Source organism: Nicotiana sylvestris, chromosome 2 (assembly GCF_000393655.2).
Source record: "Nicotiana sylvestris chromosome 2, ASM39365v2, whole genome shotgun sequence".
Classification (NCBI taxonomy): Eukaryota; Viridiplantae; Streptophyta; class Magnoliopsida; order Solanales; family Solanaceae; genus Nicotiana; species Nicotiana sylvestris.
This window is the reverse complement of record NC_091058.1, coordinates 117,518,324-117,544,378: the sequence shown is the minus strand read 5'-3', so window position 1 is coordinate 117,544,378 and position 26,055 is coordinate 117,518,324. Positions and strand designations below refer to the sequence as shown.

The 26,055-nt window shown below is 39.2% G+C and overlaps 1 protein-coding gene across 1 annotated transcript; it reads right to left on the bottom strand.

The window, feature by feature from the left end:
• Positions 1-925: 925 nt before the first annotated feature.
• On the bottom strand, positions 926-2,663 carry LOC138885466 (uncharacterized). Its single transcript, XM_070166417.1, has 3 exons — positions 2,456-2,663; positions 2,282-2,357; positions 926-1,376 (listed from the first exon to the last, which is right to left on the bottom strand). Exons 1-3 carry the CDS (start codon positions 2,661-2,663, stop codon positions 926-928), a joined length of 735 nt encoding a protein of 244 aa, XP_070022518.1.
• Between the last annotated feature and the right edge of the window lie 23,392 nt (positions 2,664-26,055).

The window sequence follows — 26,055 nt, the reverse complement described above, 5'->3', positions numbered from 1 at the left end:
AGAATCCTTCTCAAAATTATGCCCCAGTTTCATTACTGATTTCTGACCGTCTAACATATGTTGGCGTTGGCTGGACTTGCTCTGAAATTTTGAGGGTCCTCCTCAAAGTTCTGCCCCAGTTTCTGATCCTGGGGGAAATGGAAATTTTATTATGATATGACTGAACCCATAAGGCTGCTTACGTATCCCCTCTTAAACGGGAATCAGGTCAAGGGGTAGTTCAATTACATCATATGAGGAAATGTAAATAGTCTAAGCATAATATCTTTTGCCTACGTTTGAATTGATTAGTTTTGGCCAAATTTCTCCGTCCATTTCTGCGAGTATGAGTGCCCCTCCTGTCATCACCCTATGGACCATGTACGGACCATGCCAGTTGGGAGAGAATTTCCCTTTGGCTTCATCTTTATGTGGGAAAATCTTCTTCAGCACTAGCTGTCCTGGTGCAAATTGTCTTGTTTTGACCCTTTTGTTGAAAGCTCTAGATATTCTGTTATGGTAGAGCTGCCCGTTACATACTGCGTTCATCTTTTTTCCATTGTTCATAGCGACTCCTAATCCATTCCATGTCGCTGAGTTCAGCTTCCTGTATGATTCTTAAAGAAGGAATCTCCACCTCGGCTGGGATGACAACCTCGGTACCATAAACCAGCATATAGAGAGTTTCCCTGGTTGATGTGCGAACTGTGGTCTGATATCCCAACAAAGCAAAGAATAGCTTCTCGTGCCATTGTTTGTAGTTTTCTACCATCTTCATTAGTATCTTCTTGATGTTTTTGTTGGCGGCTTCTACGGCTCCATTCATCTGAGGTCTATAGGCTGTGGAATTCTTGTGTTTGATTTTGAAAGTTTCACAAATGGCTTTCATCAGATCACTGTTGAGATTGGCAGCATTACCGGTAACAATGGACTTGGGTACTCCGAATCAGCAAACGATATGATCTTTGACAAAGTCTGCGATGGCCTTCTTGGTTACAGCTTTGTAAGATACAACCTCTACCCATATTGTTAAGTAATCAATGGCTACCAGAATAAACCTATGTCCGTTTGAAGCAGTGGGCTCAATTGGAGCAATGACATCCATTACCCAGGCGGCGAATGGCCAAGGTGAGCTTGTTGCATTGAGCTCATTTGGCGGTACTATTATCATATTGGCATGCACTTGGCATTGGTAGCATTTGCGGACGTAATGGACGCAATCTGTCTCCATGGTCATCCAAAAGTAACCATCCCTAAGTATCTTTTTAGCCAAGACAAAACCATTCATGTGCGGGTCACAGATCCCAGCATGTACGTCCTCAAGTGGTTTAGAAGCTTCTTTTGCGTCGACACATCTTAGCAATCCCAAATCGGGAGTTCTTCTGTACAGATTTCCTCTGCTATGGAAGAAGTGATTGGACAATCTCTAGAGTGTGCGTTTCTGAGTGTGGTTTGCATGCTCCGGATACTCTCCTTTCGCCAAATACTCCCTGATGTCATGGAACCCAGGTTTTCCATCTATTTCTTCTTCAACATGAGCACAATACGCCAGCTAATTATGGATTCTTACCGAGATGGGATCAATGAAATTCTTAATTCCAAGGTAGCCAATGCATCGGCAGACTCATTCTGAATTCTGGGTGCATGTCGAAACTCTATCTTTGTGAACCTCTTTCTCAATTCCTGTACATGGTGCAGATATGGCAATATCTTGGAATTCTTGGTGGCCCACTCTACTTGTACCTGGTGCACAAGCAAATCTGAATCACTGATTACCAGCAACTCCTGAATATTCATGTCGATTGCCATGTTGAGTCCTAGTATGCAGGCTTCATATTCTGCCATGTTGTGTACAGGGAAATCTAAGTTTAGCAGATACCGTATAATGTTGACCTATTTCTGATACCAAAACTACTGCAATGCCTACTCCTTTGAATTTTGCAGCTCCGTCAAAGAACATCCCCCAACCGTCGTATGCTTCGGTAATGTCTTCCCCCACAAACGACACTTCTTCATCAGGAAAATATGTTTTCAAGGGTTCGTATTCTCCTCCCACCGGGTTTTCAGCAAGATGATATGCCAATGCTTGCCCTTTGACCGTCTTTTGAGTTACGTAGACGTTATCGAACTCACTTAACAGTATCTGCCACTTAGCTAACTTCCCAGTTGGCATGGGTTTCTGAAATATATATTCAAAGGATCCATCCTGGATATGAAGTATGTAGTATAGGCACAGAAGTAATGCCTCAACTTTTGGGTCGTCCAAGTCAAAGCACAATAAGTGCGCTCTAACACAAAGTACTGTGCTTCGTAAGGTGTGAATTTCTTACTCAAGTAGTATATGGCTTGCTCCTTTATTCCTGTCTCGTCATGTTGTCCTAGAACACATCCGAAGGCTACATCTAATACAGATAGATAGAGTAGCAAAGGCCGTCTCGGCTCTGGCAGGACCAAAACCGGTGGTGTGGACATGTACTCCTTGAATTTGTCAAAGCTTTTTGACAGTCCTCGGTCCAGCTTGTTTCGGCATCTTTCCTTAGCATCTTGAAAATGGGTCCACATATGACTGTGGACTGTGCTATGAAGCGACTGATATAGTTGAGACGTCCTAGGAAGCTCTTCACATCCTTTTTGCTCCTAGATGGTGGTAAATCCTGAATAGCCTTGACTTTAGATGGATCCATCTCGATCCCTCGACGACTGACAATGAATCCCAGTAACTTTCCTGCGGGAACCCCAAATGCACACTTTGCGGGGTTCAACTTCAGATTGTACCTCTTTAACCTATCAAAGAACTTTCTCAAATATGCTATGTGATCCGCGACCCTCTTGGATTTGATAATGATGTCGTCCACATACACCTCTATTTCTTTGTGTATCATATCATAGAAGATGGTTGTCATGGCCCTCATGTAGGTAGCCCCAACATTGTTTAGACCAAATGGCATCATTTTATAGCAGTATACCCCTCATGGTGTAATAAAAGCATTTTATCTACGTCTTCTTCGTCCATCCAGATCTGATGATAACCCGCGAAGCAATCCATAAAGGATTGGAGTTCATGCTTGGCGCAATTTTCGATCAGGATGTGTATATTTGGAAATGGGAAGTCGTCCTTGGGACTAGCTCTTGTAATCTCGATAATCAACACATATTATGACTTTCCCATCCTTCTTTGATACTGGCACAATGTTAGCTAACCATGTTGGGTACTCAACAACCCTGAGAACTTTGGCTTTGATCTACTTGGTAATTTCCTCCTTAATCTTCAAGCTCATATATGGTTTAAACTTTCTGAGTTTTTGCTTCACCGGCGGACACATAGGATTAGTAGGCAACTTGTGAGCCACTACGGACGTGCTCAAACCAGTCATGTCATCATATGACCATGTGAAAATGTCCTCATACTCCTTTAAGAAGCGGATGTACTCTTCCTTCTCTGTTGGTGATAAGTGAATGCTGATGCGAGTCTCTTTGATGGTCTCGGCGTCCCCCAAATTTACTGCTTCGGTCTCGTCCAGGTTGGACTTAGGCTTATTCTCAAAATTTTCAACTTCCCTCACAACTTCCTCAGGTATCTCATCTTCTCCATCTGAATCACTATTCTCATGTTATGTTCCCTCATTACATGTCACAGTCACCGATTCATCAGGAAAAGTAACAATAACGCTGTAGAAAGAAAAAGTGTAGAAATAGTAATGAATAATAAAGAGCAAATGCATTTGATTGAAATTAAACAACATCCAGACAAGTGCGGATTAATGAATCGAGCATTTATTTTGAAACAAATAAGTCTTTAAAACAAAATTACTGAAAATCTTAAATGCCTAGAATGGCTATAGAAATAAAATCTGCCAAGCTACCCAGGGACTCGACGGGCCTGGGATGGTGTGGCAGTCCAGTTTCTGAGAACAGCTCCCTTCTCTACAGTCTAAATAGTGAGGCCTTCTTCCTCCTCCTCCTCAATTATGGCACTGCAGTCTATGTCTTCCTCTTCTAAGAACAGATTCTTCAGCCCAACTAATGCTTCCTTTCTGCAGTTCCCCATATTGTATTAACTTGGTGAAAAGCTTGATTTAGACATGGCACTGGTTGCTTGAGAGGGTAATACGGTCCACACCGTGGAGGCGACCAATCATTATACTCTTGCCATGTGTACTAATATCCGAGCCCAAAGGTACTACCATGACCCTTCAACCGTATCGATTTAGTGATACCTTGGAGATTATTCCCAAGCCCTTTGTCGGGTTCATACCCAGACCATGCCAGTATGCTCTCTATTTTAGTGCTCCACCATTTATCTTTCTCGACGGCATTGACACGTTTAATGTGACGATAGGTTTCCCCTCCTAGCCTTCTTCTATGTCCAATAACCGGGATGGTTTGACTGCTATAAATGGGGTTACTCCCATCTCCGTGAATGATCACCTTCTGGCGATTCCATTCTAATTTCACGGCTTGATGTAGTGTGGATGCCACACCCCCAACGGCATGGATTCATGGTCGGCCTAACAGAAAATTGTATAAGGTTAGTATATCGAGCACCTGAAACTCGACGTCGAACCAAGTTGTCCCCATCTGCAAGCAAAGGTTAATTTCCCCAATCGTGGCCCTCTGAGACATATCGAAATCTTTCACATTCATGCTTCATGCCCGTATTTCATGAAAACCTTTGTCCAATCTTTTCAGAGTATCCAACGGACAGATATTGAGGCTTGAACCTCTGTCAACCAAGACCCTGGCAATAAATTTGTCTTCAAATTGCACTGTGATATGCAATGCTCTGTTATGATTCAACCCTTCAGGCGGCAACTCATCTTCGTGGAAGATTATCTTATGACTTTCCAGTACTTGCCCTGCTGTGTTGGACATCTCCCCGCCAGTGATGTTGTTGGGTATATAAGCTTCACTCAACACCTTCATTAAAGCATTCTTATGTGCCTTTGAATTTTTCAACAGTGACAATATGGATATCTAAGTTGGGGTTTTGTTCAAATGGTCAATGACGGAATACTCCTTTTCTTGTATTTTCCTCCAAAGGTCATCTGGCCCTGTTTCAATGACAGGCTACTTGGTAGTGGCATCCTTACTTGGTCCTCCCAAGTGTTCAGGTGTATAGACTCTTCCGATCCTGGTCAATCCCTGTGCAGCATCGGATTCTTCTACCTTTGCCTTCCTTTTTCACCGAGCATCAGCAACGTAATCCCAAGGTATTGCTTTTGAGTGGAAAGGAGGTGTGGTTGATATTGTCACTATAAAAGGTGTGACCACTTCTACTTCAAACGGAGCAGGGGTCTCCGTAGGCGGAGCCACCTCTACCTCAAATGGAACTGATGCAGCTACCTCAACCTCGATTGGTGACTGAGTCTGTACTACAATAGGAGTAAGTGTGACCGAGGGTTTAAAGTCATTGCCCTCCCGAATAAGCCCAATCGACCCCTCAGGGTCCCATTCTTCGTGTGTCTCTATCACATGTACCCCACCACCTCTATGATCAGGGAGAGGGTTGTTGCGGATATTAGGTGCAGCTTCCTTTGCCTGTATGACCTTGTTGTCAATTAGCAACTGAATTTTATCTTTCAGTGTTCGGCACTCGTCAGTGGTGTGCCTTTTCATACCGGAATGATAAGTACAAGTTTTGTTTGGATTGACCCATTAGGATGGATTCTCTAATGCCACAGAAGGAATGGGGGTGACATAACCAGCGGCTTTCAACCTTTCATACAGTTGGTCGATGGGTTCAGCAATGGAGGTGTATTATCTAGGTGGCTTGCGGTTGAAGTTTGGTCGTGTTCTTGGAAAAGTTTTGGCGAGTTGGAGGTGATTGGAAATGGGATGGTTGGGAGTTATAGGTATGATAGACAGTGGCTAGTTGGGAATATCTGGGAGATGAGGGTTGATATATGGGTGGTGGTGCTTGATATGTGGGTGGAGGTGTCTGATATGTGAGTGGAGGTGTTTGATATGTAAGTGGAGATTTCGGGACTTGAGCTACCATTACTACCCTAACGTCTCTTTTTTTTATATGCCGCCCGATTGTAATGCCTTATTTATGGCCTGTAATGCCTCAAAATTCGTTACCATCCCACTTTTGATACCTTCCTTAATTCTATCCCCAAGCTTGATGATATCAGAGAACTTATGGTTTTCAATGACCATCAATCTTTCATAATACTGCGGATTATATGCTCTGGCGAAGAACTTGTTCATCTGTTCCTCGTCCAAAGATGGCCTGACCTTGGTCGCTTCCGACCTTCAACGAGTATCATACTCGCAGAAGGTTTCGGTGGATTTCTTCTTAAGATTCTGGATGTAGAAAATATCTAGTACATTCTCTATATTGAACCTGAACCGGTCTATGAAATATGATGCCATATTCAGCCAATTGGACCATTTCTTGGAATCCTGGCTGATGTACCAAGACAAAGAATCTCCAGTAAGACTCCTCATAAAGAGTTTCATCCGGATCTTTTTGTCTTTCCCGACCCCGACAAGCTTGTCACAATAGGTCCTCAGATGGACTCTGGGATCACCTGTGCCATCAAATATCTCGAACTTAGGAGTTTTGTATCCGTCCGACAGTTCTACATCTGGTTGTATGCATAGGCCTTCACAGTTCAAACTTTCTATTCCTTTGCCGCCTTCGACACCATGAACTCGACTTGTCAGCTTCTTGAGTTCTTCAGCCATGTTTTAAATGAGCAGGTCCTTCTCGGAGGATTCTGGTGTATAGGAGATTGGTTGGGTAGAGTGAGGCACGATTTCCACGTATATGGGGTTGTTTTGGTAAGTTCCCGGTGCCTGGGTGTAATGGTGGTCATTGGTAGAGTTTTGAGTGTCAGGAATGGGTTATGGTGTATTCTCGGGAGTATGATAAGTGACAGTTGGAGGGTAATGAAGTGGTTGATGATGGTGTTGTGGCGGAGTTGGTATTGATAGGGGATTGGGATTTTGGGATGGGTTGCGTATTGATGCGGTGCAGGAGGATTTTGCGGATGTTGGTTTGGTGTGTTTTGGGGAGGTGCTGGATTTTTTGTGTTTTGTTGGTTAATGTCGAGGACATTCAGGGTGAGTGACAAGCTTGCCAAGTTACGGACCTACTCAGGCTCTCCTTGTAGCTCTAATATCTTTTGTTCCATCCTCAAGACTAGATCATTCGGTGCCGGGGTACTACAGCTATCTTAAGCTTCTGCGTTCTCAGCATTCTCTTTTCGGATACCACTTAAATCGTCCATTTTTATTTTTCCTTTACCTTTTGTATTGCTTGGAGGAGGAGGAGGTGGAGAGCCTCTAGATCTGGTGTGATATGGTGATGATGCCAGTATGAGCGAACCAACCTTAGGGGATGGGAATACGAAATAAAGAAGAACAAAAAGGTAAACAAGTCAGTAAGGATTCTGAAATATTTGCAATATTTAAACACATATTGCAGGAATGTAAATTTGTGTCCTAATTTGGGAACCTCGTTGTGCCCGAGGTAGGCCTAGCGACAAATAAATTTGGAGAAATTTAGTGCCAATAATTGCCTCATTTCATTAAAGTAAAAGTAAACAATCCAAAATGAAACTAAATAAGATAATGTCACTAATGGCTTTTGGCCTTATTACATTTGAAAGGAAAACAAATAAATCTAATCTACTTGGTCCCAAAAGGACCCTCTAAAGACTGGATGCTCTTGTCGATCAACTCTCCTAACTCGCGTAGGTTCAGCAGCAAGAATGCCCTTGCAAGATGCACTCCTTCATTTCCTTCAGTGTTTTGGCAGTCAGTGACCCTTTTTCTCATCTTCCCTTCCAACTCCATTAAATTGTACTCCAGGTATTCCAGCCTCTCGATGGATTTAACAGCTCTTTCTTTCCATTCTTTAATCATCTCCATATCAGCCTTGTGCAGTGCCATATGCTCGGCTTCAAACTCTCGAACTCTTTTCCGCAGCTTGTTGTACTTCACATTTGCTTCAGCAACCTCGTCTATAACCCTGTTTCCTGGCCCGGCCCTTAGCTCAATGACCCTAGTTATGTTGTCCTCCAACCACGAAGGGTAAAGTTATGAGTGGCCCGTGTGATATCGGTCTGGCTCAATAGTATCCTTCACCACAATAATATTCAGGGTCCACATATGTTGTGCGTCATTCTTATACGGGATGGCGTCACCTTGGAAATTAGCTCTGAAGTGACACATTTTGGCGACCCGTGGTATGATTTGTCTCCTGCCTGCTTGTCTCATAACCCTGAGAGGAGCGTAAGGGTATATACCTCTCAACCCGATCAACACCAAGTGCGGAAAATCCCTGGATCTAATGATGAATTCATCGATAGGGAACCACTCGAACATCCACTGGACTTGTTCCTCAGTTAAATTTTCAAAAAGTTGTACCTATCCTGCAGCGTCCTCTGGCTGAGAAAACATGACTGGAATATAATTCATTCTTTTGGGATGATGGAAGGCTATATGATCATTCCACAGCCTTCGGGAAAATTCTTGACGGTATTGTCCCTTTTGGAGATGTTCCAATAACCAGACTTGTAGCAGCAAGTTGAAACCCTCGAAGAACCTGAACCCCTTCTGACATCGTTCCAAGCCTGGTACATTTCTGCAACAATCATAGGGATGATAGTGTATGTCTCCCCCTCGATCCCATTCATCAGAGTTTGGTTACCATGGCCAGCCTAGTATGGATCCTATCCCCTTTGATTGGGAACACCAGCTTGCCCAAGAAACACATAATAAGCACGAAGACCCTACGATGAATCCAACCCAAAGAAGTGATTGAGAACTCATCATCAAAAAAATGGTAGGAACTGATATGACCGTATCTTTCATAGGAACTCAAAAGGTATGTAGGAGTCCTTTAGGCATTTCAAGTTGTCATTTTTCTACAGCCCCGCCATTTTCAGAAATCCCCTAGCTGTGCGATTTTCAGGTGCTAACAGATTAGCGCTATCCAAAGTCAACCCAACAAATCCTCATATTTCTTCTCGAAGGGGTGTCATTTCTATTTTCCCAAAACGAAACACAGCTCTTTCCTTATCCCAAAACATAGTTGCAGCCTCGATCAACATTTTGTTGAGCTGAAGTTCCATCAAAGAAGGAAAGTTCCCTAAGACTCGTTTCACATGGTTTTGGTCACATGAAGGAAGGTCCTTCCACCAATCTAGCAAGAGTAAGGGTGTGCTAACCATACCGAATCTGGGGACCTCGTGCCTTATTTTTTGCAAAATAAAGAGAGTTAGGCCCTTTCCCCCTCCAGATTTGTCTATTTATACCGTAATGATTAGCATATTGGCACTTATTTCTCCAAATTAATGCATATAATTGTGGTTACATCCATTAGGATTATGGAAAATCCGATGGACTTTTGGACAAGGCTTGTCTTGAAAGGTTATTATGTGGACAACATATTAACCCGACTAGGTTTGACCATGATGCATGTATAATTTAATTAGAGTAAGGTAGCTATAGAGGTCTAGACTGGGACCCTCAAGCGGACAACTTGAGGGGAGAAAGGCACGGAACCGTCGAACGCACCGCTGATCATCTAGTTTTACCGCACATACGCCTTTTCCGAATTTAAAGAGTGATATATAGGAAAAACGCAAACAATCATCAAGCGTTGCTATAAGATTAATTACGCACGAGTGGAGTATGATGTTGAGCATGATTTATGCAGCAGTAAATAACATGTTGTCAAGTATTTGCACGTAAGCATAATAATAACTGTAGTATTTAAATAATTAAAAAACAGTTACAAAAAAGAAAGAAAACAAGGAGACCAGTCAGTTTCAGGAATAAAAGAATCATAAATGCTTGAAAATAGACAGTTGAATTCAAATAAAGAAAAAAGGATACGTGGGATAGAGCATCTTTGGACTAATTCATAAAAGATAAGTTTGTTATGGTAAGAGCCTAAAATATCCCCAGCAGAGTCGCCATGTTGTCGCGCCCCCTTTTTCCCTTTTTGACGGGGAAGTTCGGGTTTCGACATTTATGGGGGAAATAACTCGTTTCCTTTTAGGAATTGGGTATTTGAAGAGTCACCACCTAACGGATTATGGTGTGTTAGGGCGCCTTGAGCAATTAACTCATGGACTAGTCTGCATTACCAGAGATCTAGGGTAAGGGCTCGAAATAACCTTGAGGGGAAGGTGTTAGGCACCCCTCGCAGTCCACAATGGTGGGTCCCGGCCGAACTTAAACTATGTGAATTAGTCATTTTAACAAAAATACATACGTACAAGTAAAAGCATGTTTTGACATCCTAATCACATGTATGATTCAAGTAATGGAACAAGGAAAAAGGTTTTAACAAGTTGCGCATATATAAAGAAAAGTAAATTTATTTAAACAACTAGAATTGGAAAGAGGGGTCCTAGGTTGGTTAGCCTATAGGATCATACCCACACAATGACCGGTAAACATTCGTCAACGAGGGGATACATGTGACATTAGCGCGTAGTCATCATATTCCTTACTATCCAATTCCCTCCCCTTGGTCATAGCCTAGAGCGTTCTAGCAACCTTGAAAGATACCCTATGCGTGCACTACCCGTCCCTTCCTTGTGGTCCTGGAGGTATTTAGGACCTCTAATTTAATTAAAGGAGAAAAGTCTAAGCATCAATCAAAACAATTAGGACTGCATTTAAAAGAACAATTAAAGGCTCACATTTACCTCCACAAACATAACAGATAAGTGCACGTCTCAAACAACAGTTTCAAATATTTAAGAGAAAACCTTAGAACATGATATCTAGGTGATCAGAGATTATACAGTATTGAATTAAGATCAAAGTGTCAAAGACCTATTCAGTTTGCCTACTAATTTTAGACCAGTTTGAATTGAGCAGTCACAAATAATAGAACATAGTTTTATAGGATGTTAAGGCGCCCTATAGGCTTGCCTAGGCGTATAATAGTGATGGCCTATAAGCATGGTATCTAATCATTAATCCGAAAGGCAGTAAATTAGTAGATAGTTTTTAAATGGGTAATTGGGATCTTATAGGCATACTTTCTAGTGATATTGATTAACACGAAAGAGTAGGTTATTTATTCTGATTCAAAACTAACAGACACGAGTCAGACTGATTTTAAATCTAATTAGACTGGTTTTAGATCCTATAGGCATGATTTCTATTACAACTGATTTTAAATCTTATAGGCATGATTTCTAATATTGTGAAAGTAAAGCATGCAGAATTTTGTTTAAACCAAAGTAGATCCTATAGGCATATTATCTAACAAATACATTTGAATCGAAATAGACCATATAGGCATGTTATCTACCCTTTTTTACCCACAATATGCAACTACCCACCCTTTTTCACTAATCACCCCAATGTTTGTTTACAATAATTATTACATAACAAGAACTGAATATAAATTACATAAATAAAATAGAAGCTAAGCTATAGGGAGCCTGAATCAGGCCCAAAACAGTCATGGTGTACCACGCCTTTACTAATCTCAAATACCCAAAGTTCCATAGCCCAATTCGTGTCTAGGTATATCATAGTTCCCTAAGGACCTTAAGGATCTCGAGTAATGCTCACACACAGAATTTCCTTAAACAAAGATTGATTATATGCAGTGTGGAAATGCCAGCCCTGATATGCCAGAGTTCAGAGAGATCTCAAGGGTCTCAAAGTAGTACACATATCAGATGGGCAGGACTTAGCAATCTAAGAGTAATGTGAGAGTGCATAATGATTTGAAAGAGTTTCGTAAGCAGTAGCAAGAGAGTCTTAGGAATGGAAAGAATTTTCTGAAAACCAGTACATAGTTAGGGTCAAGGAGCAAGTCACAGAACACACAATTTCAGAACTGTCTTCACACAAGGGAAAGGGGTAGGGGACACCTAGAATTCACCTTAGTGATAGCAAACAAATACACAGATTGTTAGTTAAGTTGAGAACACAGGTCTTAGACACAAATAGGATCTCACTAGTAAAGTAGAGCAAGTTGGACTTAGATGAACAAACTAGACAAACGCTTCATGAAGCATTCAAGGTTTTAGAAATACTAATCATATACAGAACATGCAGAATTTGGTCATGTTGGATGAAACAATAAACACACAATGCAGCTTGGACAGGCTAGTGAACTAATTATTTAAAGCAGGATTGGCATGCTAAACAGTATAAACTTCAGCATGTTGTATGATATAGTAATCTAGGTATGCTGATTGCATATTGAGTGGAATAGCAAATAGAAACTAGAAATCAAAACTGATGAACTGCAGCAACAAAGAAAACATAAAGTTACGAACGTGAATTGAATCAGAACATACCAATTAAGGAGAGAATACAGAGTATAGAGCAGAGATGGTGCAAGTAGCCAGCCTTGGCTTACAGCCGGCTGGATTAATAAGAATTGCAAGTAACAGAAGAGAATAGAGAGTTTTTTGAGAGTGTCAGAGTGTTGATGAACTAGTGTTCGTGTCCAGAAGTCAGGAGTAAAGGAGAGTATATATAGCAGTTAAGAGCAAGGAAATAAGGTAAATGGAATCAACCCTTCTGCAGTTATGGAAGCCACAGAATCAATTATACATCAATTAGTATATTTTCACTTAATTAAGGGTAATCAACCAACGGGAAAGGCAGAACATATTTAAGGAAAGAAAATCATACAAGCAATTAGGGGTAAATAGACAGAATTTTAATTAAGGAAATGACTGGTAAAGAATCAGTAAATATCACGGTTAATCGAACAAGGTAAGAAAGCTACTCAAGAATGTAAATAAAGGTAATAGTCAGGAATAGATCTTAACAAAACAAGCGGATAAATTAAGAATCCAAATCAATTATTTATTTAAGGAGAGAAGTATAAGTTTACCATGAATAGGTAAAAAATGAACATAGACATATAGAATCAGTAGAAGAGTCGAACCAAGAACATAAATAGAGGCACATTAGGATCAAAAGTCATCGAATTAGGCTAAGAAGAATCACAGACACAAAGCATAGGACAAAGTAAGTACCCCAAATAACCTAGACAAACTCAGAATCCAAACAATAATGTCGAGAAATTAGGGATTTTAGCATAAACAAGTTAGGGTTAAAGCAATCTTCATGAAATCGGTCAAAATACACAAGAAACAGAAGATTAAACACTCAAAATCATTAAATGTTTTGGAGAAAGAAAATTTCGGGAAACCCTAGTCATAGAAGTAAAAAAACCTGAAGTATTGTAGTGTTTAAAATCGGTCAGTAGTAGAGAAATAAGATAAACTTAGAGAAAAATCACAGATACTCGACAACATTTTCAAGTGTGCAGAGATTCAAGCAGTAGATAGCAAAGGACCCAAAATATAGTGCTAAAATTGGTTAACAGTAAAGAAACAAGAGATCTTTAAAAAAAGGTCGTTGACAAACTCAGAATCCTTCCAGATCTACAAAGATCGGGACGGATTCATGGCCAAAGATTAGGGTTTTGAGGAGAAAGGGGAGGGGTAAAGAGAACCTGGTTTTGAACTAGAGGTTTGAACCATGGAACTTCAATAGAAATCACTCGTAAACCATGGACGAACCCTTGAAAAGCTTTGAACGAGATCTGGACCAGATCCCTTCGAGGTTCTTCCACAAAAAATACATAATCGAACAACCAAGGGGATAGGAGACAAGTAGAGGCTTCGTACAGCCATAGGATGCCATAGATCGGACAGGGATTCCTAGGTTTGGGGTTGATTTTAGGTAATAGCGATTAGGGTTAGGGGGGTTGGTTTCAGAGAGAACTAGAGAGGAAGGGATTCAAGGGCGGTTGTATGTGAGAAATGGTTAGGGTTTAGGGGTCGTTTGAAACTAAAAAAGGAAAGGGTGGATTGTGGCCATTGATCTCTGTGATCAATGGTCGAGATTGAAAGAGTTTAGGGCCGGATCGGGTATAAGGTTTGGGTTGGGTATATTTGGGTTGAAATTGGGCTGGGTATTGGGTCACCTTAGGACCAGAATTAGAATAAAAATAGGGCCAGATTTTAAATAGTCATTTTTAATAATTAAATAATTTACAAAAAATAATAAATGAGTACTAAAAATATTTTTGTGCACTAAAATAATTTAAAATAGTTATGTAATATTTCAAAAATATAAAAGATCATTTTATGCAGAAATAATGTAATTATACATTAGTATGAGCTATTTTTGCAAAAATGTGCAATTTAGCTTAAAAATATAAATGTAATTACAAAAAATGTACTAAAATATTTAGACACCATGTTGGCATAAATAATGAATTTAGATGGCTAAATCATCACAAAAGTAATATGAAGGATAGTTATTGGATATTTATATAATAAAAGAGAGGAAATAAATTGATTTGGAGCCTTTTTAAAAACTATAGAAAAATTATAAAAATACTTATGCATGCTTATAACTGCATATGTGCTATTTTGAAAGTATATATATGTATTAAAAATATATGAGGAAAAATTGAGTATCAACAATCCATACATTACTTCTGAGTAATTATTCCCAAGAGTAGTGTGACATAACTTTGTCAAATAAACAATATTAAGTACTTCATTCGTGTAAATACCACAAGATATTTAATCATGGAGTGATTTTTCATATGGAAAATTTAATGGCCACAAACAAACTAGAGTACTACTTTTTCACGTAGTCACATGGGCCTCCACAATTCTTTGACCATTTTGACTAAAATAAGGATTTGTGACACCTGCCCATCCTTTCAGTTGAACTAGGATACCAAGTCCTTCTTGAACTCCTATAATTGCCACAGTTTGTATTATATTAGGACTTAAAGCACCTCCACTATTTATCTATAAATAGGGACCCGTTAGAAATCTTAGAGCCTAGAAATGGTGTTACAAGAGAGTTTGAATCTACCTTTGATGCTTGGAAGAGTTGAAGGTAACTTCTTTTTCTTTTCTTTTCAATTTTCGTCACCCTTTTACAACCAGTATATCTTGTGGTATAAAATTGATATCTTACTGTAGAAAAGTCCAAATCACGGTCTATTTAATTCTATAGAAGCTAGACTTTTAGTTCTAAAACATATACAAAATTTAGAATTAGAATCTTTGCGGATAACCCTAGGCGATTTTTCGAAATTAACCTTAATTTCTGTCATGCTGATATTTTTAGATTTGTGCGATTTCACCAAAAATATTATATATTGATGTAGGAACCTCGGATCACAAACCGTTTGATTTATCAAAAACTAGAGTTCAATATCTACAACATATCCGAAATTCAATGTTAAACACATTTAGGATCGTTCCCAATGATTTTTTGAAGTCGGCTCTATATTCTGACGCGCCATCAGTTTTAGATTTGTGCGAATTCACCAAAAGTATTATATTAGGAATCTCAGAATCACATACCGTTTGATTTATTAGAAACTAGAGTTCAAGATCTACAACATATCCAAAATTCAGAGTTAAACACATTCAGGATCGTTCCAGATGATTTTTTGAAATCAACTCTATATTCTGACACGCCATCAGTTTCAGATTTGTGCGACCTCATCAAAAGTTTTATATCTTGATGTAGGAACCTCGGAATTGCAAACCGTTTAATTCCTCAAAACTAGAGTTCAAGATCTACAACATATCTAAAATCCAGAATTAAAATTTTTAGGATCGTTCTATATGATTTTTTTAAAATCAACTCTATATTCTAATGTGCCAACAGTTTTAGATTATCCCCACTTCACCAAAACTTTTGTATCTCGATGTTGGAATGTCGGAATTAAAAACTGTTTTAATTGGGAGAACCTAGACTCAGAGAGCACCAAAAATCATGGCCTAAACATGTCAGATTGTTCTAACCAATTTGAACTCAATTTTCGAATCTAACACGCCTTGACAGGTAACCATCTTTCTTGTACTTGTATTTTTTTTTTGTTGCCTTCTTTTTGTTGTTGTAGGCAACAAAAAAACCGATGTTGGAATGTCGAAATTAAAAACCATTTAATTGGGAGTACCTAGGCTCAGAGAGCACCAAAAATCATGGCCCGAATCATGTCAAATTGTTCTAAGCAATTTGAACTCAATTTTTGAATCTAACACGCCTTGACAGGTAACCGTCTTTCTTGTACTTGTATTTTTTTTGGTTGCCTTCTTTTTGTTGTTGTAGGCAATGAGGATATCTTCGTCAACAAGGTTAGACGCACATAAAAGGAAAAATTTGTGGCAAAAAATAGAAGGACAAATCTTCAACATCATATGGAAGGACAAATCCATGACTGCATATAGATGATCAAGTCAATAACAACATACAAGAAGATAGATCCCTTGCAACATATAGACGGACAAATTCACATTGCCATATAGATGAATAAATCCATACCAACATATAGACGGACAAATTTACACCACCATATAGACGGACAAATCTCCATCACCATATAGACGGATAAATCCATATCAATATAGAGAAGTATCAAATCCGTAACAACATATAGCAGGATCAAATCCATGAAGAGGACAACTTAAAGTGCAAAGGTACTTCAACGTCCACCTTAGGATTGAAGAATTATATTTCCTTTTAAGGACAAACTTGCGAAGAGACCAACTTAAGGTGCAAAGAGGCTAACATGTCCACCTTAAGATTGGAAAATTAGAAAACTTCAACTTGAAGGCTTGGCGGACTTTGAAGATTTCAACTTGAAGACCAACAAATTTGAAGATTTGACGTGCTTGAAAATTTGGTGGACTTTGATACTTCAACTTGAAGAGTTGTTGACTTTTACTTCAACTTGAAAAATTATTAGGCTTGAAGATTTTCAGCTTTAAGACTTGTAGGGCTTAAATAATTCAATCTGAAGATTGACGAATTTAAGGACTTCAAATTGAAGACCGCCGGACATGAAGACTTGGAGGGATTAAATACTTCAACCTAAAGATTGGCGGACTTTTAGACTTCAACTTGAAGGGCGGTGGACTTGCAGAATTCAACTTGAAGAGCGACATACTTGAAGATTTGGAGGGATTATATAATTCAACTTGAAGACCAACGAACTTGAGCACTTCAAACTGACCACCAATAGACTTGAAGACTTGGAGGGATTGAATACTTCGACTTAGTGGACTTGCAGACTTCAACTTGAAGGATGGTGGACTTTGCAAAATTTAGATTGAAGAGCGACACACTTGAAGATTTGGAGGGCTTATATAATTCAATTTGAAAACAGGCAAACTAGAGGACTTCAAATTGAAGATTTGGCCTTCTAATAAAAGTCTACATCCATCAATCAGAGATGCCAATTTGCTATGGAGGCTTGCCCCTATTGGACCACCAATCTTCAGTAAGGCACAAAGTTCGTGTAAGCATGATTTTTAAGTTCCAATCAAGTGGATTATATTCCATCATTCTTCCCTCGAATAACGATTAAGGTAATATATATCTTTTGAACTTATGCAGAACTTAGAATGAAACTCTAAACTGCCTACGTACCTCGATGAAGACAATCAAGTCATGTCGTAGTTCAGAATGGGTGGATTTTTTTTATTTTTTTTTATTTTTTTTATGTCCAACTCTTGCCTAAGCCGCCTCTTTTGAGGTTTTTTAACCTAGCGGACTTTTGTTTTTGGGCCATGCACAGTTTATACTCTTGCTGGCCAGGAGTAACATGAAGTTTATGCTCTTGCATTAAGGAGTGTAGTAACTTGAAGTTTAAGCTTGTATTTTAGGGAGCTTTGCGACTTGAAGATTTTGCTTAAATTTGAAGAGCTTCATGACGTGCAGTTTAGGCTCGTACGTCCAGCAGCATTGCAACTTGAAGATTTAGCTTACAATTTGAATTTCCGCTCGAATTTTAAGAGCTTCATTACTTGAAGATTTAGCTCACAGTTGAAGAGCTTTACAGCTTGAACAGTTTTGCTCAAATTTGAACAACTTTACAACTTGAAAACTTTGCTCAAATTTTAAAAGCCTTACATCTTAAAGTTTGGCTCTAATTTGAAAAGTTTTGCGACTTGAAGCCTTTGCTATATTTTAAGAGCTTTTAACTTGAGTCTTAGATCGAATTTGAAGAGATTTGCAACTTGAAGACTTTGCTCGAATTTTAAGAGCCTTACGTCTTAAAGTTTGGATCTAATTTTAAAAGTTTTGTGGCTTGAAGTCTTTGCTCGACTTTGAAGAGCTTTTGACTTGAGTCTTTGCTCGAATTTTAAGAGCTTTATAATTTGAAGACTTTGCTCGAATGTGAAGAGCTTTACGTCTTCAGGATTTAGTTCAAAATTGGGGAGGTTCGTGACATATAATACAAACTCATGTGCCAAAAAGCATTACAACTTGCAGTTTAGGCTCGTGCTTTGAGGAGCATTATAACTTGCAGTTTAAGCTCGTGCGTTAAGGAGCATTACGACTTGCTATATAGGCTCATGGGTCATGTCACGACCCAAAGCGATGGGCGGCAACGAGTGCCTGAGTCTTACCTGTCAAACACCCCTAAGCATGTGTCTAAGATATGAACCTGAATAATATCTGCTGAATAACGAAAATAACATACATGAAGGAAACCTGCCAACAAGGCATATATACGTATACATGCAAAATACAGTGGGCGAGCCGACAAGGCTGCTATAGACAACTATACATCCAAAACTGAAAGCCAACAAGGCCACATACAACCCAACTAGACATACTGTCTACAGACCTCTAATAAAATTATAATTGTACAAAGACGGGACTGAGCCACGTCATACCCCCCCCCCCACACACATATATATATATATATATATACAAGAACGTATCGTACCAAAATCAAAAGCAGCTCCGGATCAAGTGGAGCACGCCAACTCTCACTGATCAGGGATCCTAAGAAGGGGGACCATCAGCTTGTCTACCTGCACCTGCGGGCATGAAACGCAGGCCCCGTGAAATAGGGCATCAGTACGAAAAATGTACTGAGTATGTAAGGCATGAAAAATAGTATGTAAAATACATAGATGAAATATGGAATAAAGAAACACATCTTTAAATCTGAATAACTTTGTAAATTCTGAAACGTTTATAATGTCATGCACGTGCGTATAAATGTCGTGTCATGCATAGGTATGGGTGTACATAATATCATCAAACCACTGAGGGCATCCCATCATATCGTCTCGGCCACTGTGGGAAACATCATCAACATATACCAGTTGATCAGGTGGTGGTACGTATATAACGCCGTAACCTTTTTCTATATCCCATATACATATATTTACATATATACGCATATATAAAGCTATATGGTCATGGGTCAATGTACATGTATAAATGGCTGAAATCCATGAAAAATACATAATAATCTCAATATTCCTTTCGGATAAACTTTTTAAACTCCGTATTATTCTGAGACCCATGAACAGAAGATAATAATAATTCTCATGGGGAATCAAGAATATAAACACCCCTACTATTTCTATGATAGAGTAATTTATGGAAACTGTGCATTTGGTCGTTTCTTCTGTATAATTTGGACCATTCCAAAAGAAAGAAGGGATGACCTAAACATATCTGGAGTAAGGAAAACTATGTATAATATTCTTGCCGTACTCTTTTGTGACCGCAAAATTTTGACGGAATTATGCTGAAATACTTTGAACGAAACTAAGCTTCTGCTTCTTTGAATTTTTGAATGAAATTGTGCTTTTGGATCCTTTGAAATTTTGAACTAAAATTGCTTCTGATCTATGAAGCTTTCTTTTAAACGAAATCTTGCTTCTGCTTCAAATGTTTTGAACAAAAATGGCATATGAACAAGACTTGGACGTACTACTATTTTTGTCCAAATGAACCAAACTCTTCAAAGTTAATCAAGACTTTAAAAATGATTCATTCTTAGAAGTCTTTTAATGATTTATACGTTTCTTTAGCCTACTAAGCATATATGACCAATGAGTCATATGCTTGAATAGTAGCCTACTGCCACGTGGGGAGTGAGGTGAAGATTGATAATTTTTACCCACTTATTAGTTAACTGTATAATGTCTCGTTATCCGTTAATTAACCAATTGCCCCAAATTACTTAAAATTCTACTTATTGTTTGTAATATACTTTATTCATTATACTACCGTGGTCATATGGTACCTTGCATGGTACTAGATCATAATTATCAGGTATCATCGCTCGACCCGTATTTTATCCCAAATTGGCCACTTTCTACGAAACTCATTTTCTTTAATTCGTGTACCCATTTATCCTTCATAACACTTATTTATCGCTTGTTATAAATAGCGTAAATATGTTAGCATCAAGATGATCTTGTCCCCGAGTCTACATCAATTAACTAAAGACGAAACTTTTAACGTATGAAAACGCGAGATGTAACATCCTTCCCCCCTTAGAAACATTCGTCCTCGAATGTTCAACTCCCCGTGATCTATATAACTTTGGCAAGGTCGCCTCTATAACAACACCACTGCCAACTCTTCCCGTAGAACCTTAATAACCCAACGCCACATAGGACCATAATTATGAATAACGACAATGGCCTCCATGACCAATGACAATAACCAACACAAGAATTTATACACGTACCTTATGATTATGACGTCTCAGTCGGACCCTTCTCTGGAGGAGGAAATAAGTAAGGATATCTAGACTTCATATTTTCCTCATCCTCCCAAGTCATTTCTTCCACATTGTTGTTCCTACAAAGTACTTTCACATAGGCTACCTCCTTATTCCGCATGTTGCGGATTTGTCGGTATAAGATGGCAACCGGAATTTCCTCGTATGACAAGTCCTCTGTAATTTGTACATCATCTGTGGGCACCACTCTGGTAGGATTGCCAATGTACTTCCGTAACATAGATACATGAAAAATCGGATGGACAGTCCCCAGTTCCGAGGGCAATTCTAACTCATAAGCTACTTGGCCCACTCTCCGAATAATCCTATAAGGCCCAATATATCGTGGGCTAAGTTTGCCTTTCTTGCCAAATCTCAACATACCTTTTATAGGTGACACCTTTAAGAATACCCAGTCATCAACCCCGAACTCTAAATCTCATCGCCATACGTCAGAATATGACTTTTGACGACTTTGAGCTGTCAACAGTTGATCCCGGATCAATTTTACTTTTTCTATGGCCTGCTGAACCAGGTTTGGCCCATGTAATTCCGATTCTCCAACATCGAACTACCCTATATGCGACCTACACTTCCGTCCATAAAGAGCTTCGTATGGAGCCATCTGAATACTAGAATGGTAACTATTATTATATGCAAACTCAATAAGTGGCAGATGATCATCCCAGCTACTTTTGAAGTCTATTACACAAGCTCGTAACATATCTTTTAGTGTTTGAATAGTACACTCAGTGTGTCCGTCTGTCTAGGGATGAAATGATGTACTAAGACTTACCTGAGTCCCCAATCCTTTTTGGAAGGACCTCCAGAAGTTAGTTGTATATTGAGCTCCTCTATCCGAGATAATAGATACAGGGACACCATGCAGTCGTACTATCTCCTTAATATAAAGCCTCGCATAATCCTCTGAGGAATATGTAGTTCTAACAGGCAGAAAATGGGCTGACTTTGTAAGCCTATCAACAATCACCCATATCGAATCGAACTTACGCTGGGTACGAGGTAAGCCTACGATGAAGTCTATATTGATCACTTTCCATTTCTAAGTCGGAATCTTCATAGCTTGCAATAACCCACCGGGTTTTTGATGCTCAATCTTAACCTACTGACAGTTAGGACACTGAGCAACAAACTCTGCTATATCCTTTTTCATTCCGTCCCACCAATACACTTCCCTGATATCATGATACATCTTTGTTGCTCCTGGATGGATAGGATAATGATAATAGTGAGTTTCTCTCATAACCTGCCGACGCAGCCCTCCAACATTAGGCACACATAATCGTCCTTGATATCTGAGGACCCCATCTTCTGTAATTTCAAATGGCGTCTTCTCCTTCTGAAGGGTGGTATCCCTATAATGACCTAACACATGATCCTCGTACTGGCGTTCCTTTAGTTTAGTTACTAAAGAGGATGTTGTTGTATCCTAAAGAGTAATTCCAATGTCACTTGAGCCCAGTAACCGAACTCCAAGACTAGCTAGCTGATGAACCTCATGGGCTATTCCCCTCTTTTCTGGTTGTAAATACAATAGGCTACCTATAGATCTATGGCTGAGGGTGTCGGCTAATACGTTCGCCTTCCCAGGATGGTACAAAATATCAACGTCATAGTCCTTAAGTAGCTCCAACCATCTCCTTTGACGTAGATTCAATTCCTTTTGCATGAAGATGTACTGGAGGCTTTTATGATTCATATAAATATCAACATGAATGCCACACAAGTAGTGCCTCCACATTTTTAGTTCATGAATCACCGCGGCTAACTCTAGATCGTAGGTCGAGTAGTTCTTCTCGTGCTTTCTTAGTTGTCTAGAAGCATAAGCCATAACCTTACCATGTTGCATCAGCACACAACCCAATCCAATGCCGAAAGCGTCACAATAGATCACATAACCATCGGTCCCTTCTGGGAGCGTTAAAACTGGTTCTGAAATTAATCTGTCCTTTAAGTCCTGGAAACTCCGTTTGCAAGTGTCAGTCCATTGAAACTTTGCTCCCTTCTGAGTCAACTTTGTTAAAGGTGCTGAAAGGGAAGAAAATCCTTCCACAAATCTCCTGTAATAACCTGCCAAACCGAGAAAGCTACGAACCTCCGTCGGTGTTGTGGGTTTAGGCCAAGTCTTTACTGCCTCAATCTTTTGTGTATCCACCCGGATGCCTTCACCTGAAAGAACATGCCCAAGTAAAGCTACAGAGTTCAACTAGAATTCACATTTAGAAAATTTTGCATACAACTTCCCTTCTTGTAGAACTCTGAGCACAGTACGCAGATGATCTGCATGCTCAGCCTCTAAACGAGAATACACCAATATATCATCGATAAATACAATTACGAATAGATCTAAAAAAGGCCTGAACATACGATTCATCAAATCTATGAATACTACTGGGGCATTGGTCAGACCGAACAACATAACCCGAAACTCAAAGTGCCCATATCTAGTCCTGAATGTTGTCTTTGGAATATCTTCATCCTTAACCCTTACTTGATGGTACCCGGACCTCAAGTCTATCTTTGAAAAGTACTTGGCACTTTGAAACTGATCAAATAAATCATCAACTCTCGGGAGTGGGTACTTATTCTTGATCGTCACCTTATTCAACTACCTATAATCAATACACATTCGTAAGGAACCATCTTTCTTTCTCACAAACAACACAGGTGCTCCCCACGGTGACGTACTAGGTCTAACGATAACGCCAAACTATGCCTTATACAAAGACACATATGGACGTAGCAAATATAATCTGAGTAATTCTGCCCAGAGTCAAACCACAGAGAATCAACCTATCAATTACTTTTGACTGATTTACTAAATTCATAGAATCAATTTTCCCCAAACTTTGTAATTCACAATTGATGATATTTCTAACAACTAAAGTCTGAAAATAATTAACAGCTAAAAATTAACTATGCTTGATGTGTAAACAGTTGGAATAAGGTCTAAGGTAATGGTTTCCCCCGTTGGTGATTTCCTTGGTTGTACATTTCTTATAGCGATGCCTTAGTTGTCTTTATCAATCAAGAACTCTCCGACTATCATAAATCTCTCTAAAGCAATTATGATAATTTACTAGACGCACTCTCTCAAGCTACGCTAGCTAGATTCATATTACCATTCTTTTAGATTGCACCCAAGATATCGTTATCTCTAATCCAATCTCTAAACCCTCGGTTATGACTCTCATCTATACTCCGGGAGTGATGTTGTTCAACAACTACCTAAATATGCACTCTCTCTCAAGAAGATACATAATAAATAGGAGCGGATAATTGAGGGCCCTTTCAACTAACCACAATCAAAACGTAGATGAACAAATAGAGATTAACAACCAATTCAAACTATATTAATATAACAACCAAGTCATCCCCAACGGGTTTCACCAAAACCTTAGATTAAAGTATTTAGCTACTCATGACAACGTAAGAATAAACTACAAAAATATTCATAACGGAAAATTGCAGAAAAATAGAAGAGAATAAGAACTATGATGTTTCGGGTGATCTCTCATACTTGTTCTTCTTGCCAAAAATAATCTCCAAAATAAGCCCCCTTTTCTTGGGCGAGTTTCCTACATCTTATAAGGGTTTTACAAAAGTTTTCCCGAATGGACACTTTGGCCCCTTAACTTTCTGGACTGTGAACTTGTCGTCGCAGCCACGGCGTCGACCGCAGTGCTGACCACGAAGAACACTGACTCCAACCACGGTGCGGACCACGGTGGAAACCGCAGTGAGTATGCTGGGCCTTTTTGTCTCCACGTTCCTTCTCTTTTTGCTCTTTTGTGTTTGGGTACTTCTTGAGTGGGTGTTTTCTTCATGTTATTGCCTCTAAACACTTCATGTTGCTTCCTCACATCTTATATTCCCTGCGAGACCAAATAGCATTAATTAAAGCATTTTATTGGCAACTTACATTATAAAACAACAACAAAGCATGGGTAATTATGGTGTAAATAACAACTATATAGCCTATTATCAACACCTCACACTTAAATTATTGCTAGTCCTCGAGCAATTCACCACACTCCATAAAAATTCATTCGCTATGCTTTTCCCTCAACGACTCACGCCATGAACATTTCACAAGAGTTACACCTAGTAGTGGACAGCTTTTACCTCAAGAATCAAGTTTTTCGTACCCTGTAACATTTGCACTTACTCAAACCACTCTACACAATAGTCAAGATGCACCTTTCCTTTGTGAATCACATGCCCTCACATCACACAAGAGCGTAGTTCTATATATATAATGATAGTAATAACAATTAGGAACTCAAGCAGACAGAATTCGCTCACTCTCCAAAAAGAACATTCACATGGGACAAAGATGCACCATAGGCTTGCCCCTAGTGTAGTACTCGACTAATCGAGCTCCACTCAGTCTAAGATCAATAAGACTTTATTTGGTTGTAATGTAGGCTAAGGGACGGGCAGGATACATTTGGATATAGTGACTAACCTCCCTAAGCCCTTTTAATACAATTACGTTGAATTTAAAAATCATCATTTTGTAAGCCAACACTCCACCACATTTATTTAAACATCCCCACACATTAGGTGCAATTTGTACAAGCTACCACTTATTAATCACTACAAAATATATATGAACTTTTTTTTCGTGGTGCTTTTCTTTTTACGCTTCACATTCTACACCTTTTCTCTATTTCCATGGTTCCACTTCAAAAACCAAACCACCACCCCACACTTTTGTTTCACATCATCTCAATACCAATCTAGTGCTTAGTGAGAGGGAGGAAAATTGGTTCAAATAGCAGGCTATTCAAACAAGTGGTTAAGGTTCACATTGTGGTTGCCAAAGAAATAGGCTTATAGGCTCAACGGGGTTAACTAAGATGTAATGCATTCAGGTAGGTTCACTTTATATGTCTGGATCAACAAAGAAATGCCTATATCACTTCTAAAACCGAATGAAGCTATTATTTCGCTTTGCAAACACACAGGGCAAGTTCTAGGCATCAAATCTACAGCATGGAATACAATGATACTCACGCTCACATGGCACATGACTCACTCTGGATTAGTTTATCAAAACATTCTCTTTTGAGTGTTCAAGTTAGGTACAAACATACAATTTTTAAGGCACTTAAACAAGATTCAACCCTTGAAGCTAAGCGCTACACTCTAGCATCTATCGTGTTCGGGTGTAAGAACGCTAAGATTTTTTGTTCTTCAATTTTAAGCTCGTCACCCATTAATACTAACCTAAAACAAAACAAAAAATCTACCTATACCCGGTTCAAGCTAAACCCTTGGAAAAGAACCGTGGCCCAAAGAAAAACCAAGGGAGAGTTACTACACTACCTAAGAAATAAAAAATCTTTTTGGTGTTTTCTATAGACTAGCTTCCCTCAAGAAAATTTGTCTAAAGAATCCGTCATTAGGAAGAGTCTTTATATTTCAATTTTTTTCTCGACTTAGTCCCTCAAGAACCCCGCCGAAAGAGATACATCGTCGGGACAATTCGCTTCTATTTTAACTTCCTAAAAAAAACTGTTACTCTATTTCTA

Coding starts and splice junctions, on each gene's coding strand:
- LOC138885466 (XM_070166417.1), bottom strand. CDS start 2,663: ATGGATCCATCTAAAGTCAAGGCTATTCAGGATTTACCACCATCTAGG. Junction 2,358..2,455: donor AGCTTTGACAAATTCAAGGA/GTACATGTCCAC, acceptor GATGTGTTCTAG/GACAACATGACGAGACAGGA. Junction 1,377..2,281: donor TTCACACCTTACGAAGCACA/GTACTTTGTGTT, acceptor CTTCCATAGCAG/AGGAAATCTGTACAGAAGAA.